The sequence below is a fragment of the Bufo gargarizans genome, chromosome 6, assembly GCF_014858855.1.
Source record: "Bufo gargarizans isolate SCDJY-AF-19 chromosome 6, ASM1485885v1, whole genome shotgun sequence".
NCBI lineage: Eukaryota > Metazoa > Chordata > Amphibia > Anura > Bufonidae > Bufo > Bufo gargarizans.
In genome coordinates this window covers 339,073,600-339,092,072 of record NC_058085.1, presented here as the reverse complement: position 1 = coordinate 339,092,072, position 18,473 = coordinate 339,073,600, and the positions used below count along the sequence as shown (strand labels likewise).

At 47.1% G+C, this 18,473-nt stretch overlaps 1 protein-coding gene across 1 annotated transcript in view; it reads left to right on the top strand.

Annotated features, from left to right (window-relative positions):
* The window catches only part of LOC122942364 (transmembrane protease serine 3-like), a 46,903-nt gene that overhangs the window by 14,182 nt on the left and 14,248 nt on the right, over positions 1 to 18,473 (top strand). Inside the window, exons 3-12 of the mRNA XM_044299937.1 lie at positions 2,216 to 2,321; positions 2,723 to 2,860; positions 6,686 to 6,829; positions 7,278 to 7,422; positions 8,440 to 8,562; positions 8,645 to 8,688; positions 14,239 to 14,404; positions 14,486 to 14,655; positions 15,211 to 15,306; positions 15,456 to 15,598. Of these exons, the coding sequence (XP_044155872.1) occupies positions 2,216 to 2,321; positions 2,723 to 2,860; positions 6,686 to 6,829; positions 7,278 to 7,422; positions 8,440 to 8,562; positions 8,645 to 8,688; positions 14,239 to 14,404; positions 14,486 to 14,655; positions 15,211 to 15,306; positions 15,456 to 15,598 (1,275 nt within the window). The remainder of the gene's footprint in view (positions 1 to 2,215; positions 2,322 to 2,722; positions 2,861 to 6,685; positions 6,830 to 7,277; positions 7,423 to 8,439; positions 8,563 to 8,644; positions 8,689 to 14,238; positions 14,405 to 14,485; positions 14,656 to 15,210; positions 15,307 to 15,455; positions 15,599 to 18,473) is intronic.

The following is an 18,473-nucleotide window of genomic DNA, read 5'->3' as shown; positions in this document are numbered from 1 at the left end:
CTGGCATGCGGTCTCACCTGACTGCTATTATGTTAAGTGTGTGTGTTGTGTGCACGGTGTATTATGTTTTGTGTGCACTTCCCCTTTATGTGTGTTTTCCCTTCTGTGTACTGGAAGGGTTAACTTCCTGCCCAGTGTGTATGATGTCACTGGGTGTGGTTGACCGGTGGGTGTGGCCTTTGGGCCTATATAGCCTCTCTCTCTGTGGCAGGGCTCAGTAGGTTGCTGCAGCCTTGCTAGCTGGAGCAGCCTCCTGTGTTTTTCCATCTGCCTGCGAGAGCCACCACTGTGGTCATAAGATTTAAGTTAAGATTTTATGTATGCCTATGTCTTTATGTGTGTGTTGGTGGATGTTTTCTGTTGGGACCTTTATATGTTTCTGTGCAGCATACGGTTCTGGATCCCTGTCTGTTTAGGGATCCAGTCAGCAGGGCTGTGGCAGGTTGGTGAACTTTCGTTCGCCTGCCATTTCCGTATAGCTGTTCCTGTCCCCCTTTTCCCAACAGCTTGGCCATTGAGGCTCCTGCTCCTCCGTGTCAAGGAGGAGTAGGTTGCCTTACCCAGCTCCTAGCGCAGGGATCTGCGGAGGGTAAGATAGGGCTCCGAGGTTCCTGCGCATGGGCCCTCCTACCCTAAAGGTCGGCCCATGCAGGTTAGGAGTTAGGGTCAGGGTAGGGATGCGTGAGGAGGTGACCTGCTCCCTATCCTGTGGCCTCATGGCCAGTAGCCACTTCAACACTTGGCATCTCACGGCTGAGGGTTTCCCCCATCCTCAGCCGTGACAATAATACAGGATGTGACTCAGGATCAGTACAGGATATGTAATGTATGTACACAGTGACTGCACCAGCAGAATAGTGAGTACAGCTCTGGAGTATAATAAAGGATGTAACTCAGGATCAGTACAGGATAAGTAATGTATGTACACAGTGACTGCACCAGCAGAATAGTGAGTGCAGCTCTGGAGTATAATACAGGATGTGACTCAGGATCAGTACAGGATATGTAATGTATGTACACAGTGACTGCACCAGCAGAATAGTGAGTGCAGCTCTGGAGTATAATACAGGATGTAACCCAGGATCAGTACAGGATATGTAATGTATGTACACAGTGACTGCACCAGCAGAATAGTAAATGCAGCTCTGGAGTATAATACAGGATGTAACTCAGGATCAGTACAGGATAAGTAATGTATGTACACAGTGACTGCACCAGCAGAATAGTGAGTGCAGCTCTGGAGTATAATACAGGATGTAACCCAGGATCAGTACAGGATATGTAATGTATGTACACAGTGACTGCACCAGCAGAATAGTAAATGCAGCTCTGGAGTATAATACAGGATGTAACTCAGGATCAGTACAGGATAAGTAATGTATGTACACAGTGACTGCACCAGCAGAATAGTGAGTGCAGCTCTGGGGTATAATACAGGATGTAACTCAGGATCAGTACAGGATAAGTAATGTATGTGCACAGTGACTGCACCAGCAGAATAGTGAGTGCAGCTCTGGAGTATAATACAGGATGTAACTCAGGATCTGTACAGGATAAGTAATGTATGTACACAGTGACTGCACCAGCAGAATAGTGAGTGCAGCTCTGGAGTATAATTCAGTATGTAACTCAGGATCAGTACAGGATAAGTAATGTATGTACACAGTGACTGCACCAGCAGAATAGTGAATGCAGCTCTGGAGTATAATGCAGGATGTAATGAATGTATGCAGTGACTGTACCAGCAGATCCTGCTTGGGATTTTGTATATTGCCTATGACAGGCATGCTGAACCTGCGGCCCTCCAGCTGTTGTAAAACTACAACTCCCACAATGCCCTGCTGATAGCTGTAGGCTGTTCAGGCATGCTAGGAGTTGTAGTTTTGAACAAGAGCTGGAGGGCCGCAGGTTGAGCATGCCTGGCCTATGACGTGTCCACTATCATCACAGCTATTGTCCCTTACGATTGGATGAGGCTGACTGCAAGGCATTATGGACAAGGCCACCTGGACAGGGTCATGTGATCTTCCTTCGTTATCTTCTTAGCTGTGTATTCTGATGTGTAAAATGGCAGATATCATTTTTATGGATTTATGTGGAATGGACCCAAAAAACTTTGGATTTGTTGGAAACTGAAGTTTTTGAAAAACTTTGCAATGAATTTTATTCCGTTCACATCTTCACTCCATTGTCTTCTCCTTCTTCGTGTTTTCAGGATGTGTCCCCCTTAGGTACCGGAGAAGAAGCCCCAGTGGAGGCCTATGCTGTACAGCCAGTGGATGAGGCTGCCGTCATCATCTCAACAGTCACTGAGCTGCAGAGTGAGGGGACCGCGGGGCTAACCAGGGGTTGGTCGGAGATTTGGGGCTTAGGTGGCTCATTGACAACTAAACCAGTGTTCAGCACATGATAAGAAACCTCCATCTTTAATTTGGCTGGCAGTGCCCATTCCTGACAGGACCTTAGCCTGTGCCAAGTGCTAGATCTGCCCATTAAGGTAGAGGAAATCTGCAGAAGTAGTGGTTAAGGGACGGGGGTTAGGAGTTCCGAGTATGCAGTATGATCTTCCTGTAATGGTCCTGACCCAGGTGCATGTGTGCCCATGGATGATACACGAGAGCGTAGAGCATGTTCCCCTAGAAGCCATGAGCCCAGTCTATATCCATTAGCTATCAAGCCCTCCTGGTGACAGCAGGTAACACATTATTGTCTTCTGGAATAGATATTTCTGGATCTGAGACCTTGTGCCGTTCAGAGGAGAAATCGCCCCTGTGCTCCCTACATCGTATGTCCAGAATCCTCATCCACATCTCCATCGTCCTGTCCATTGTAGCAGCATCTCTGTCTGTGCTTCTAATCTGTAAGTACGAAAAGTACAGTCAATCCCCCACTAAAGTGATTATCCCACCACTAAATTATTCTACTTATTGCAAACAACATAAAAATGAATAGTGTTTGTCATTTACATGTATTAAGTGAACAGTTTTTACATTTACATGCATAGTATGGCGCCCCCTGGTGTTCAGTTACTTACATAGTATGGCTCCACCTGGTGTTCAGTTACTTACATAGTATGGCGTCCCCTGATGTTCAGGTACTTACATAGTATGGCTCCACCTGGTGTTCAGTAACTTACATAGTATGGCTCCACCTAGTGTTCAGTTACTTACATAGTATGGTTTCACCTGGTGCTCAGTTACTTACATAGTATGGCTCCACCTGGTGATCAGTTACTTACATAGTATGGCTCCACCTGGTGTTCAGTTACTTACATAGTATGGCTCTACCTGGTGTTCAGTTACTTACATAGTATGGCGCCCCCTGGTGTTTAGTTACTTACATAGTATGGCTCCACCTGGTGTTCAGTTACTTACATAGTATGGCACCCCCTGGTGTTCAGTTACTTACACAGTATGGCTCCACCTTGTGTTCAGTTACTTACATAGTATGGCTCCACCTGGTGATCAGTTACTTACACAGTATGGCTCCACCTTGTGTTCAGTTAATTACATAGTATGGCACCCCCTGGTGTTCAGTTACTTACATAGTATGGCGCCCCCTGGTGTTCAGTTACTTACATAGTATGGCACCACCTGGTGATCAGTTACTTACACAGTATGGCTCCACCTTGTGTTCAGTTAATTACATAGTATGGCTCTACCTGGTGTTCAGTTACTTACATAGTATGACGCCACCTGGTGTTCAGTTTCTTACATAGTATGGCTCCACTTGGTGTTCAGTTACTTACATAATATGGCTCCACCTGGTGTTCGGTTACTTACATAGTATGGCTCCACCTGGTGGTCAGTTACTTACATAGTATGGCTCCACCTGGTGTTCAGTTACTTACACAGTATGGCTCCACCTGGTGTGAAGATACTTACATAGTATAGCTCCACCTGGTATTCAGTTACTTACAAAGTATGGCGCCACCTGGTGTTCAGTTGCCTACATAGTATGGCTCCACCTGGTGTTCAGATACTTACAAAGTATGGCGCCACCTGGTGTTCAGTTGCCTACATAGTATGGCTCCACCTGGTGTTCAGTTACTTACATAGTATGGCTCCACCTGGTGTTCAGTTACTTACATAGTATCGCTCCACCTGCTGTTCAGTTACTTACATAGTATGGCTCCACCTGGTGGTCAGTTACTTACATAGTATAGCTCCTCCTGGTGTTCAGTTACTTACATAGTATGGCTCCACCTGGTGTTCAGTTACTTACATAGTGTGGCTCAACCTGGTGTTTAGTTACTTACATAGTATGGCTCCACCTGGTGTTCAGTTACTTACATAGTATGGCTCCACCTGGTGTTCAGTTACTTACATAGTATGGCGCCCCCTGGTGTTCAGTTACTTACTTAGTATGGCTCCTCCTGGTGGTCAGTTACTTACATAGTATGGCTCCACCTGGTGTTCAGTTACTTACTTAGTATGGCTCCACCTGATGTTCAGTTACTTACATAGTATGGCTCCACCTGGTGTTCAGTTACTTACCCAGTATGGCTCCACCTGATGTTCAGTTACTTACATAGTATGGCTCCACCTGGTGGTCAGTTACTTACATAGTATGGCTCCACCTGGTGTTCAGTTACTTACATAGTATGGCTCCACCTGATGTTCAGTTACTTACATAGTATGGCTCCACCTGGTGTTCATTTACTTACATAGTATGGCTCCACCTGATGTTCAGTTACTTACATAGTATGGCTCCACCTGGTGTTCAGTTACTTACATAGTATGGCTCCACCTGGTGATCAGTTACTTACATAGTATGACGCCACCTGGTGTTCAGTTTCTTACATAGTATGGCTCCACTTGGTGTTCAGTTACTTACATAATATGGCTCCACCTGATGTTCAGTTACTTACATAGTATGGCTCCACCTGGTGTTCAGTTACTTACATAGTATGGCTCCACCTGGTGTTCAGTTACTTACATAGTATGGCTCCACCTGGTGTTCAATTACTTACCCAGTATGGCTCCACCTGATGTTCAGTTACTTACATAGTATGGCTCCACCTGGTGTTCAGTTACTTACATAGTATGGCTCCACCTGGTGATCAGTTACTTACATAGTATGACGCCACCTGGTGTTCAGTTTCTTACATAGTATGGCTCCACTTGGTGTTCAGTTACTTACATAGTATGGCTCCACCTGATGTTCAGTTACTTACATAGTATGGCTCCACCTGGTGTTCAGTTACTTACCCAGTATGGCTCCACCTGATGTTCAGTTACTTACATAGTATGGCTCCACCTGGTGATCAGTTACTTACATAGTATGGCTCCACCTGGTGTTCAGTTACTTACATAGTATGGCTCCACCTGGTGATCAGTTACTTACATAATATGGCTCCACCTGGTGTTCTGTTACTTACATAGTATGGCTCCACCTGGTGGTCAGTTACTTACATAGTATGGCTCCACCTGGTGTTCAGTTACTTACACAGTATGGCTCCACCTGGTGTTCAGTTACTTACATAGTATAGCTCCACCTGGTATTCAGTTACTTACATAGTATAGCTCCACCTGGTGTTCAGTTACTTACATAGTATCGCTCCACCTGCTGTTCAGTTAGTTACATAGTATGGCTCCACCTGCTGTTCAGTTACTTACATAGTATGGCTCCACCTGCTGTTCAGTTACTTACATAGTATGGCTCCACCTGGTGGTCAGTTACTTACATAGTATAGCTCCTCCTGGTGTTCAGTTACTTACATAGTATGGCTCCACCTGGTGTTCAGTTACTTACATAGTATGGCTCCACCTGGTGTTCAGTTACTTACATAGTATGGCGCCCCCTGGTGTTCAGTTACTTACTTAGTATGGCTCCTCCTGGTGGTCAGTTACTTACATAGTATGGCGCCCCCTGGTGTTCAGTTACTTACATAGTATTGCTCCACCTGGTGTTCAGTTACTTACACAGTATGGCTCCACCTGGTGTTCAGTTACTTACACAGTATGGCTCCACCTGATGTTCAGTTACTTACATAGTATGGCTCCACCTGGTGGTCAGTTACTTACATAGTATAGCTCCTCCTGGTGTTCAGTTACTTACATAGTATGGCTCCACCTGGTGTTCAGTTACTTACATAGTATAGCTCCTCCTGGTGTTCAGTTACTTACATAGTATGGCTCCTCCTGGTGTTCAGTTACTTAAATAGTATGGCTCCACCTGGTGGTCAGTTACTTACATAGTATGGCTCCACCTGGTGTTCAGTTACTTACATAGTATAGCTCCTCCTGGTGGTCAGTTACTTACATAGTATGGCTCCACCTGGTCTTCAGTTACTTACATAGTATGGCTCCACCTGGTGGTCAGTTACTTACATAAGGGGTCTCTTAGTTGGGTGGCAGAACTATAAATGCTACAGATCTGAGTCCGAGCGTCGAGCTCCATCTCCGGATCCTGCGCTGTCACGCTCCCCCCACTCTACTAAGGGGTAGATGACAGTTCTTTCCTCCATTCACATTCAAAGCTGCACTTCTAGTTCTGCTGGCTGCTGCTTGAAATCCATTCTCCTTTTGCTGACAGGTTTTTACACAGGTCCTGTCCACTGACCGATCCGTTACCCGTTCATTACCGCCTATTTCCCACAATGCACCTCAGCTGGACATGGGGAGCCTGAGCAGGTCCTTGTGTTTGCAGTGATGTACCCCTCACTCTCTGACGTTTCCCGCAGTGCAGTATTTCTACCGTCCTGCGGTGCAGCGCGCCTGTCCGGACTATTTGGAGGCATGCGCTCCCTCGTTAAACTGTTCCCATGCAGATGGTGCCAACCTCTGCCCGCCTAGCAGACAGCCAAGCAATCGGACCCTGGCCAGCGGTGAGAACGGGTTTGAGGACTTTTCTGCATGTTCAGTGTACAGTGTGGTGTGTTACCATGTGCTCTCTTCTCCATTCACATCTAAAGCTGCATTCATGCTGGCTGCAGCTGCTATGCTTGACAGTGGTGGGAGGTGCAGCATTACCTCCTGCTGCTGAGCATACTTTATGTAGACACTGAACCAGCAGGGATATGCAGTGATACGAGCAACAGGAATTTTGCAGAATTTTGAATGCAGCTTTGGGTGTGACTACAGTATATTATGTCATGTCACTGAAAAGAATCATATATACAAGAAGCTCCACTTTAATGATCGTTGTTGCCTTTGCTGTCAGTGAAGTGTGATGCTTGATATTCGTCACCAAAGTGCTGTGGGCCGCAGAGCTGGGCCAAGCAGAATTATTGCCTCCAGAGCATCTAATCCTAGGCATGAACATTGCATTACCAGAATACCGGAATCCTGTGCTGCTGCTGACTGGCGGCTCGCTGCTTCAAGTCTACAGCGTGAACAGCGGGCGGTATTACACTGTGTGTCACCAGGGCTGGGAGACCTCACATGGCTGGACAGTCTGCAGAGAACTGGGGTTCAATAGGTAATAGCGGGGCGCCCTGTGCCTCCTCTTCTGCTACGTTCCTGCTGCTGTCTTCACTAGCCCTCATGTGTGAGCACAGGGTCGATCCTGCATCGATTTCACCTTGTACATGCCATGAGGGAGCTTCTCTTCCTTGTACTAGAGCATGAGACCCCCTCTCTCCTCCTGCAGAGGCTGCTGTGGTGCTCTGCTCCCTCTACACTTGTACACAGGGGTCCTCTCAGAAAATGGCCTTTATCCTGTAGATGCAGTTAATAAGAGGCACTTACTAATGTATGGTGATTCTCTATATTGCCTCCTTTGCCGGCTTGATTCATTTTTCCATCACATTATACACTGCTCATTTGTTACGACACTGCCCATAGCTACGACCACCCTGTAGCCCAGCAGCGGTGGTCGTACTTTCACATTATAGGGAAAAGTGTCGGCCTCTCTGGTGGCTGGGACGTTGGGAGCGTGCATAGTCTGGCACTTTTCTCTGTAGTGTGGAAGCACGGCCACCCCAGCTGGATTGTAGGGTGGTCGTAACCATTGAAATGAGCAGTGTATAATGTGATGGAAAAATAAATCCAGCCAGCAAAGGAGGCAACATGGAGAATCACAATACATTAGTAAGTGCCGGGTATTAACTTTAAGTGCCATTTGCTGAAGTGACAACACCTCTTAAACTGCCTTGTGTGAGCTTTCCTCCCTATCTAGAGGCTGTGTGAGCTGCCCTCCTCGAATGCTTTTCCCCCTCTCCACTTTCTGATCTGCCATGTACAACCTCTTCCCCCTCCCTGCTGCTATCTCTATCCCTGAGAGGTGGAGAACAGAGAGACTCTTAACAAACGGGAGCGGAGGAGCATACACGTGCCTGGCATGTATCTGGCAGCCGGGGACCCCCATAGGCTCCTCCGAACCCTTCATGACTTGATGACCTCCATCTTTCTTGTTCTTCAACCTTTATGGGCACAGCCTTCATTAACCCCACAAATCAGTGGGGTTGTGTAACACTCTTCCTCTCCCCCCTGCCAGCCACACAGTATTATCTTCCCCGCTGCCCCTCGGAGGCACAGAGCCTGCCTGCCGAGAATCCTTTGCGGTGATGAATAAAACCACCGGATCTCCCAGTAACTTGGATGGATTCCTGAATCCTGTGTAAGTAATGCATCCAGGATCCTGACACCAGGGGGCGCTCAGTGCATGACTCATTATTGCTGTCATTTGTATTCTCTTACAGAGAGAACTGTCCAGATGAAGAGGGCGTATCGCTGCAGTGCACGGGTGAGACCCCATTCAGGATCGGGGTAGAGAGTAGTCAGGAGGGACCGAGGCAACATCTGCCACCCCCTCCCAAAGGGGTACATCAGCATGCCCACCTACCCCATATGATTGAGAGACACATTGACCCAGCACATTTGCAGGTCGCTGTGATTGTCACTGATTGGTGGCTGCCATTAGGGTATGAATACTGCAGATGGCGCTGTGGAGCTCTGAGGCTGATGCAGTCACATGGCGCTATGGCAGCACTCCGAGCACTGTTGTGTACGCTGCACTGAAATGGATTTGCAGGTCTTACAATTTGAACTTGGAAAAAATTGACTTCTTGCAGTTTGATTTCTGACCACTAGATGGCGATACAGAGAAGACCAGTGCAGGATCAGCCTCAGAGCTGCAATCGCTAGAATAATTGCGTGCCAGGCCACTCACTGTATAGCGGGTAGAAGAGAAAACCACCGCACTCAAGTTGCTGTTTTGTTAAATGCTTATTTTTATTTTTGAAAAGCTCTTTTGATTTTTTGGTATACCACTGAGCACCACCTTGACCACAGAGGTCTCATACTCTCTCCTCATACTGTATAGCGGGGGCCTGTTAACCGGACAGACCACATAAACGTCACTAGAATCGTCTACAAATTCCATTGTCTTCTATGGTGCACATAATGGACATTGGCTCCTCTCCTCCCTTGCACATAATTGTTTTCTCTGCTATTATTTTTCCCAAAAAAGTGATCTCCCGATGTCTGCCAGACAAAGATAGAGTGCCCACTTAATAACCTCTACTCACTTTGGTCTCTGCCATAGGTATGTCCATCCAATAACCCCAGACGAGCAAGGAGTTAACCTTTCCAGTGAATTTCCACCTTTTCTTAATTTTTATAGCAGTAAGAATGTTATCTGTCCCGCACCCACCAGTCTTCTCCTGCCTGTCGGCCCGGCTGCCAGAGGTGCTTCCTTCCTCTCTTGTAGGCTGTAGGCCTGCTGCCTGTAGGGCACGTGGCGCCTCCAGGTCTTAAAGAGCCAGTGTGCGCACACCCTAATCTTCCCCAATCAAAGGCTGGTCACACAGAGACACGTAAGGCACCTTCCTCTGCAGGAGGGTGACTGAGCAATAGCTTCCAGTTTGCTAGCTCCTGCTAAGGTGTGCTGCTTTATGTTCATTTGCCCATGTACCAACTCTTCCTGGATTTTTAAACTTCACTGCCTCTCCTGACTCCACACTGGTGCTCCAGAGACTACTCCAAGAGGTAGTAGCCTGGTGTTTCCCCCGCAGTGAAGTCCATATCCCTGTATAGGGGTTAAAGGATGAATACTAGAGGGCCACTTAGATAATGCCTCCAAGCTACGTCTGTTCTAGTGACACAGTTGGTCCACATCCGCTGCATAACAAGGAGCCACAGAAACAAAAATCCTGCATCGACATAGATTAAATAGCCTGCTGATATATACAGCCACCACTAGAGGGAACTCTGGAGATTACTGCATACAGATATATACAGCCACCACTAGAGGGAGCTCAGGAGATTACTGCATACAGATATACACAGCCACCCCTAGGGGAGCACAGGAGATTACTGCATACAGATATATACAGCCACCACTAGAGGGAACTCTGGAGATTACTGCATACAGATATATATAGCCACCACTAGAGGGAGCTCAGGGGATTACTACACACAGATATATACAGCCACCACTAGAGGGAGCTCAGGAGATTACTACATACAGATATATACAGCCACCACTAGAGGGCGCTCAGGAGATTACTGCATACAGATATATACAGCCACCACTAGAGGGAGCTCAAGAGATTACTACATACAGATATATACAGCCACCACTAGAGGGAACTCAGGAGATTACTGCATACAGATATATACAGCCACCACTAGAGGGAGCTCAGGAGATTACTGCATACAGATATATACAGCCACCACTAGAGGGAGCTCAGGAGCTGACTACATACAGATATATACAGCCACCACTAGAGGGCGCTCAGGAGATTACTACATACAGATATATACAGCCACCACTAGAGGGAGCTCAAGAGATTACTACATACAGATATATACAGCCACCACTAGAGGGAACTCAGGAGATTACTGCATACAGATATATACAGCCACCACTAGAGGGAGCTCAGGAGATTACTGCATACAGATATATACAGCCACCACTAGACGGAGCTCAGGAGATTACTACATACAGATATATTCAGCCACCACTAGAGGGAGCTCAGGAGATTACTACATACAGATATATACAGCCACCACTAGAGGGAACTCAGGAGATTACTGCATACAGAGATATACAGCCACCAGTAGAGGGAGCTCAGGAGATTACTACATACAGATATATACAGCCACCACTAGAGGGCGCTCAGGAGATTACAACATACAGATATATACAGCCACCACTAGAGGGAGCTCAAGAGATTACTACATACAGATATATACAGCCACCACTAGAGGGAACTCAGGAGATTACTGCATACAGATATATACAGCCACCACTAGAGGGAGCTCAGGAGATTACTGCATACAGATATATACAGCCACCACTAGACGGAGCTCAGGAGATTACTACATACAGATATATACAGCCACCACTAGAGGGAGCTCAGGAGATTACTACATACAGATATATACAGCCACCACTAGAGGGAACTCAGGAGATTACTGCATACAGAGATATACAGCCACCAGTAGAGGGAGCTCAGGAGATTACTACATACAGATATATACATCCACCACTAGAGGGAGCTCAGGAGATTACTACATACAGATATATACAGCCACCACTAGAGGGAGCTCAGGAGATTACTATATACAGATATATACAGCCACCACTAGAGGGAGCTCAGGAGATTACTGCATACAGATATATACAGCCACCACTAGAGGGAGCTCAGGAGATTACTACATACAGATATATACAGCCACCACTAGAGGGAGCTCAGGAGCTTACTACATACAGATATATACAGCCACCACTAGAGGGAGCTCAGGAGGTTACTACATACAGATATATACAGCCACCACTAGAGGGAACTCAGGAGATTACTGCATACAGATATATACAGCCAACACTAGAGAGAGCTCAGGAGATTAATACATACAGATATATACAGCAACCACTAGAGGGAGCTCAGGAGATTACTGTATACAGATATATACAGCCACCACTAGAGGGAGCTCAGGAGATTACTGCATACAGATATATACAGCTACCACTAGGGGAGATCAGGAGATTACTGCATACAGATATATACAGCCACCACTAGAGGGAGCTCAGGAGATTACTACATACAGATATATACAGCCACCACTAGAGGGAGCTCAGGAGATTACTACATACAGATATATACAGCCACCACTAGAGAGAGCTCAGGAGATTACTGCATACAGATATATACAGCCACCACTAGGGGGAGCTCAGGAGATTACTACATACAGATATATACAGCCACCACTAGAGGGAACTCAGGAGATTACTGCATACAGATATATACAGCCACCACTAGAGTGAGCTCAGGAGATTACTGCATACAGATATATACAGCCACCACTAGAGGGAGCTCAGGAGATTACTACATACAGATATATACAGCCACCACTAGAGGGAGCTCAGGAGCTTACTACATACAGATATATACAGCCACCACTAGAGGGCGCTCAGGAGATTACTACATACAGATATATACAGCCACCACTAGAGGGAGCTCAAGAGATTACTACATACAGATATATACAGCCACCACTAGAGGGAACTCAGGAGATTACTGCATACAGATATATACAGCCACCACTAGAGGGAGCTCAGGAGATTACTGCATACAGATATATACAGCCACCACTAGACGGAGCTCAGGAGATTACTACATACAGATATATACAGCCACCACTAGAGGGAGCTCAGGAGATTACTACATACAGATATATACAGCCACCACTAGAGGGAACTCAGGAGATTACTGCATACAGAGATATACAGCCACCAGTAGAGGGAGCTCAGGAGATTACTACATACAGATATATACATCCACCACTAGAGGGAGCTCAGGAGATTACTACATACAGATATATACAGCCACCACTAGAGGGAGCTCAGGAGATTACTATATACAGATATATACAGCCACCACTAGAGGGAGCTCAGGAGATTACTGCATACAGATATATACAGCCACCACTAGAGGGAGCTCAGGAGATTACTACATACAGATATATACAGCCACCACTAGAGGGAGCTCAGGAGCTTACTACATACAGATATATACAGCCACCACTAGAGGGAGCTCAGGAGATTACTACATACAGATATATACAGCCACCACTAGAGGGAGCTCAGGAGATTACTACATACAGATATATACAGCCACCACTAGGGGAGCTCAGGAGATTACTACATACAGATATATACAGCCACCACTAGAGGGAACCCAGTAGAGTACTACATACAGATATATACAGCCACCACTAGAGGGAGCTCAGGAGATTACTACATACAGATATATACAGCTACACCAGAGGGAGCTCAGGAGGTTACTACATACAGATATATACAGCCACCACTAGAGGGAGCTCAGGAGATTACTACATACAGATATATACAGCCACCACTAGGGGAGCTCAGGAGATTACTACATACAGATATATGCAGCCATCACTAGAGGGAGCTCAGGAGATTACTACATACAGATATACACAGCCACCACTAGAGGGAGCTCAGGAGATTACTACATACAGATATATACAGTCACCACTAGAGGGAGCTCAGGAGATTACTACATACAGATATATACAGTCACCACTAGAGGGAGGTCAGGAGATTACTACATACAGATATATACAACCACCACTAGAGGGAGCTCAGGAGATTACTACATACAGATATATACACCCACCACTAGAGGGAGCTCAGGAGATTACTACATACAGATATATACAGCCACCACTAGAGGGAGCTCAGGAGATTACTACATACAGATATATGCAGCCACCACTAGAGGGAGCTCAGGAGATTACTACATACAGATATATACAGCCACCACTAGAGGGAGCTCAGGAGATTACTACATACAGATATATACAGACACCACTAGAGGAGCTCAGGAGATTATTGCATACAGATATATGCAGCCACCACTAGAGGGAGCTCAGTAGAGTACTACATACAGATATATACAGCCACTAATAGATATTGGTTTGGATCAGCCTGACATGTGGTAAGCGAAGCGGTGAGAGCTACTTGTGCCCACTAATCCACCTGTATAATAGAACCCTTAAAGGGATGGTGTCATGGCTTCCAGCTGTATATAAGCTCACTGTGTCATATATACCAGTAAGCAATCAACCGGAGCGCAGGTTTAATCTTTTAAACTACACTAGAAAAATTACCTTTGACCATGTTGGCCCATGGTGCTCAAGTGCCCCCAAAACATGTCCTAAGAGCAGACGATACAAAGCTGAGCTGTTATCTGGGGAGACATGGTGAGTCATGGTGTGTAGGTCCTGTGGTCTCACTGCCTATGTTCCTCTCTCCTTGGTGTAGACTGTGGCCGTTCTTCTGCTGATGGCCAGCGTATAGTTGGAGGATCTCCATCGGCCTGGGGACGTTGGCCATGGCAGGTCAGCTTGCGCTGGGATGGACGGCATGTCTGTGGAGGGTCCATCATTTCTTCCCAGTGGGTGATGAGTGCGGCCCACTGCTTCGTCCTGTGAGTAGCCGACACAGCTGCATGGAGTATTGTACGTGTGGGTGATCGGCGTGGAGTACCTTTCTCTGTCTGATTTCACAGGTCCAACTTCCTTATGGTGGCAAGGTGGAAGGTTCACGCCGGCTCTACCTCCCTCAACCCGTCCACCTCTCACTCTGTCCGGAGCATCTACTACAATGGCCTGTACAACCCTGAAACCAATGACTACGATGTCGCTCTGCTCAAAACTAGCCAGCCCATGGGCTTTACTGGTGAGATGAAACTCCACCATGCTTTATAGTGCAGAATAGCTCTACCTGTCCCCCTGATCTGCCATGTACCTGAACATAGGATCAGGATGAGGACCGGACTACTGGGTCCTGGATGAACAGAACAATGGCTTGTATCTAGAATTCCTCTTCAAGGTTGGGGTTCAGTGGGGTGCATGCCGGACTATACCTTCACGGGGCTGATCTCGGTTTCTGAAGGTGTATCCTTCTGCCCTTAACCCCGTTGCGTCCCATTTTTGGCTGATGGGATCAGGAATGTGATAAGATGGGCCCGGCTTAGCATGTCTGTCCTCTGGTTGCAGGCAGTGGGGCAGAGCTCCTGCTGGATGTAGTTGCCTTACAGAAAGGGAGAGGTTGGATCTCAGGTCTTCTGAGGAGAGTGGGAAAAAGTATAGAAGAATTCTTTAGATATTTCTCTCAGTTTTGGTTCCAGATCAAAGGAAATAAGGACTTTCTGGGATTTTTGATGCGTGTTTTTCACATCACACCGCTATATCCGTCCCGCAGTCGCTTCTCTTCGGTTTCTCTTTCATGCAGAAACCCTGCGGCCCGTGTGTCTACCCAGAACACGTCAGAAGTTCCAGAGCATGGGCAACTGCTGGATCAGCGGATGGGGACACGTGAGTGAGGGAGGTGAGGTGACACACTGTGGGGGTGACCGGCTGGTGGAACCCCCAAATATTAGGTTCTAATATCTATGAACACGATCTGGGTATATGGCGGTATACAGTGATCTGTCAGGACATTTATGGGTTTCCTCTTATTTTTTGGTCTATTCCCAGGTCAATTGTCTCCGGTTCTCCGAGAAGCCAAGGTCCATCTGATCAGCAGCCATCTCTGTAACCAGTCCTCATATTACCCGGGGATGATCACTGCCCAAATGCTATGTGCCGGCTACCTGGACGGGAAAGTGGACTCCTGTCAGGTATATGGACTGTAGTAATATAATGTATAGTGCCGTCTCTGTAAGAAGAGGTTCTTCAGCAGCTGCAGTGTGTTCTATAATACACATAACCTCTTAATACGCACCCCAGCTGCTGCAGAACCTCATAATACACACCTTAGCTGCTGCAGAACCTCCTAATACATACCTCAGATGCTGCAGAACCTCATAATACACACCTCAGCTGCTGCAGAACCTCCTAATACACACCTCAGCTGCTGCAGAACCTCATAATGCACACCTCAGCTGCTGCAGAACCTCCTAATACACACCTCAGATGCTGCAGAACCTCCTAATACACACCTCAGCTGCTGCAGAACCTCCTAATACACACCTCAGCTGCTGCAGAACATCATAATACACACCTCAGCTGCTGCAGAACCTCATAATACACACCTCGGCTGCTGCAAAACCTCCTAATACACACCTCAGCTGCTGCAGAACCTCCTAATGCACACCTCAGCTGCTGCAGATCCTCCTAATACACACCTCAGCTGCTGCAGAACCTCCTAATACACACCCCAGCTGCTGCAGAACATCATAATACACACCTCAGCTGCTGCAGAACCTCCTAATACACACCTCAGCCACTGCAGAACCTTCTAATACACACCTCAGCTGCTGCAGAACCTCCTAATACACACCTCAGCTGCTGCAGAACCTCATAGCACACACCTCAGCCACTGCAGAACCTTCTAATACACACCTCAGCTGCTGCAGAACCTCATAATACACACCTCAGCTGCTGCAGAACCTCCTAATACACACCTCAGCTGCGTCAGAACCTCATAATACACACCTCAGCTGCTGCAGAACATCATAATACACACCTCAGCTGCTGCAGAACCTCCTAATACACACCTCAGCTGCTGCAGAACCTCCTAATACACACCACAGCTGCTGCAGATCATAATACACACCTCAGCTGCTGCAGAACCTCCTAATACACACCTCAGCTCCTGCAGAACCTCATAATACACACCTCAGCTGCTGCATAACATCATAATACACACCTCAGCTGCTGCAGAACCTCATAATACACACCTCAGCTCCTGCAGAACCTCATAATACACACCTCAGCTGCTGCAGAACCTCCTAATACACACCTCAGCTGCTGCAGAACCTCCTAATACACACCTCGGCTGCTGCAAAACCTCCTAATACACACCCCAGCTGCTGCAGAACATCATAATACACACCTCAGCTGCTGCAGAACCTCCTAATACACACCTCAGCCACTGCAGAACCTTCTAATACACACCTCAGCTGCTGCAGAACCTCCTAATACACACCTCAGCTGCTGCAGAACCTCATAGCACACACCTCAGCTGCTGCAGAACCATATAATACACACCACAGCTGCTGCAGATCATAATACACACCTCAGCTGCTGCAGAACCTCCTAATACACACCTCAGCCGCTGCAGAACCTGATAATACGCACCACAGCTGCTGCAGAACATCATAATACACACCTCAGCTGCTGCAGAACCTCATAATACACACCTCAGCTGCTGCAGAACCTCATAATACACACCTCAGCTGCTGCAGAACCTCCTAATACACACCTCAGCTGCTGCAGAACATCATAATTCACACCTCAGCTGCTGCAGAACCTCATAATACACACCTCAGCTGCTGCAGAACCTCCTAATACACACCTCAGCTGCTGCAGAACCTCCTAATACACACCTCAGCTGCTGCAGAACCTCATAATACACACCTCAGCTGCTGCAGAACCTCCTAATACACACCTCAGCTGCGTCAGAACCTCATAATACACACCTCAGCTGCTGCAGAACATCATAATACACACCTCAGCTGCTGCAGAACCTCCTAATACACACCTCAGCTGCTGCAGAACCTCCTAATACACACCTCAGCTGCTGCAGACCCTCCTAATACACACCTCAGCTGCTGCAGAACCTCCTAATACACACCTCAGGTGCTGAAGAACCTCCTAATACACACCTCAGCTGCTGCAGAACCTCCTAATACACACCTCAGCTGCTGCAGAACCTCCTAATACACACCTCAGCTGCTGCAGAACCATATAATACACACCACAGCTGCTGCAGATCATAATACACACCTCAGCTGCTGCAGAACCTCCTAATACACACCTCAGCCGCTGCAGAACCTCATAATACACCTCAGCTGCTGCAGAACCTCATAATACACACCTCAGCTGCTGCATAACATCATAATACACACCTCAGCTGCTGCAGAATCTCATAATACACATCTCAGCTGCTGCAGAACCTCATAATACACACCTCAGCTGCTGCTGTGAATCTCAGGACCCCTGCCGTTCAGCTGTTCCCGAGCTGCGCCGCAGTATCCCGCTCCATCTACTACATACAATGGGTGGAGTTGTAGTTCCGGTGTCAGAGATGCTGCAGAACAGCGGACCATTGGGGGTTCAGAGAGAGGAGACCTGATAATCAGATGAGGATAGGACATCAGTATAACAGAACTGGAAGACCCCCAATCACATTAATCAGCCCTCATTTATTACACCAGGAAATAGTTTTTCTCAAGTATTTTAATCTGCATCAGTTTCCGGCGTGGACTGAACACTACGTGGACCGGGCCGTGCTCAGTGCTCACAGCGAGACGTAACCGATAACTGCACTAATGGGGATAAACTACAAATCAATTGCACTTTCCACCAGGGTAATGGCGCAGTTATATAACCGCGCCCAGTCAATATATCGACCTGCACCCGTCACCCCGGCCGCCTCACCCTGTGGCCCGAGCATTAAAGTTAAAGGTCTGTTTGCATTTTTTCTGCAATAATAAATTAAAGGAGACCTTCAGACTGAACGGCCAGCGCCCGCCATTCCAGCCTCACAGA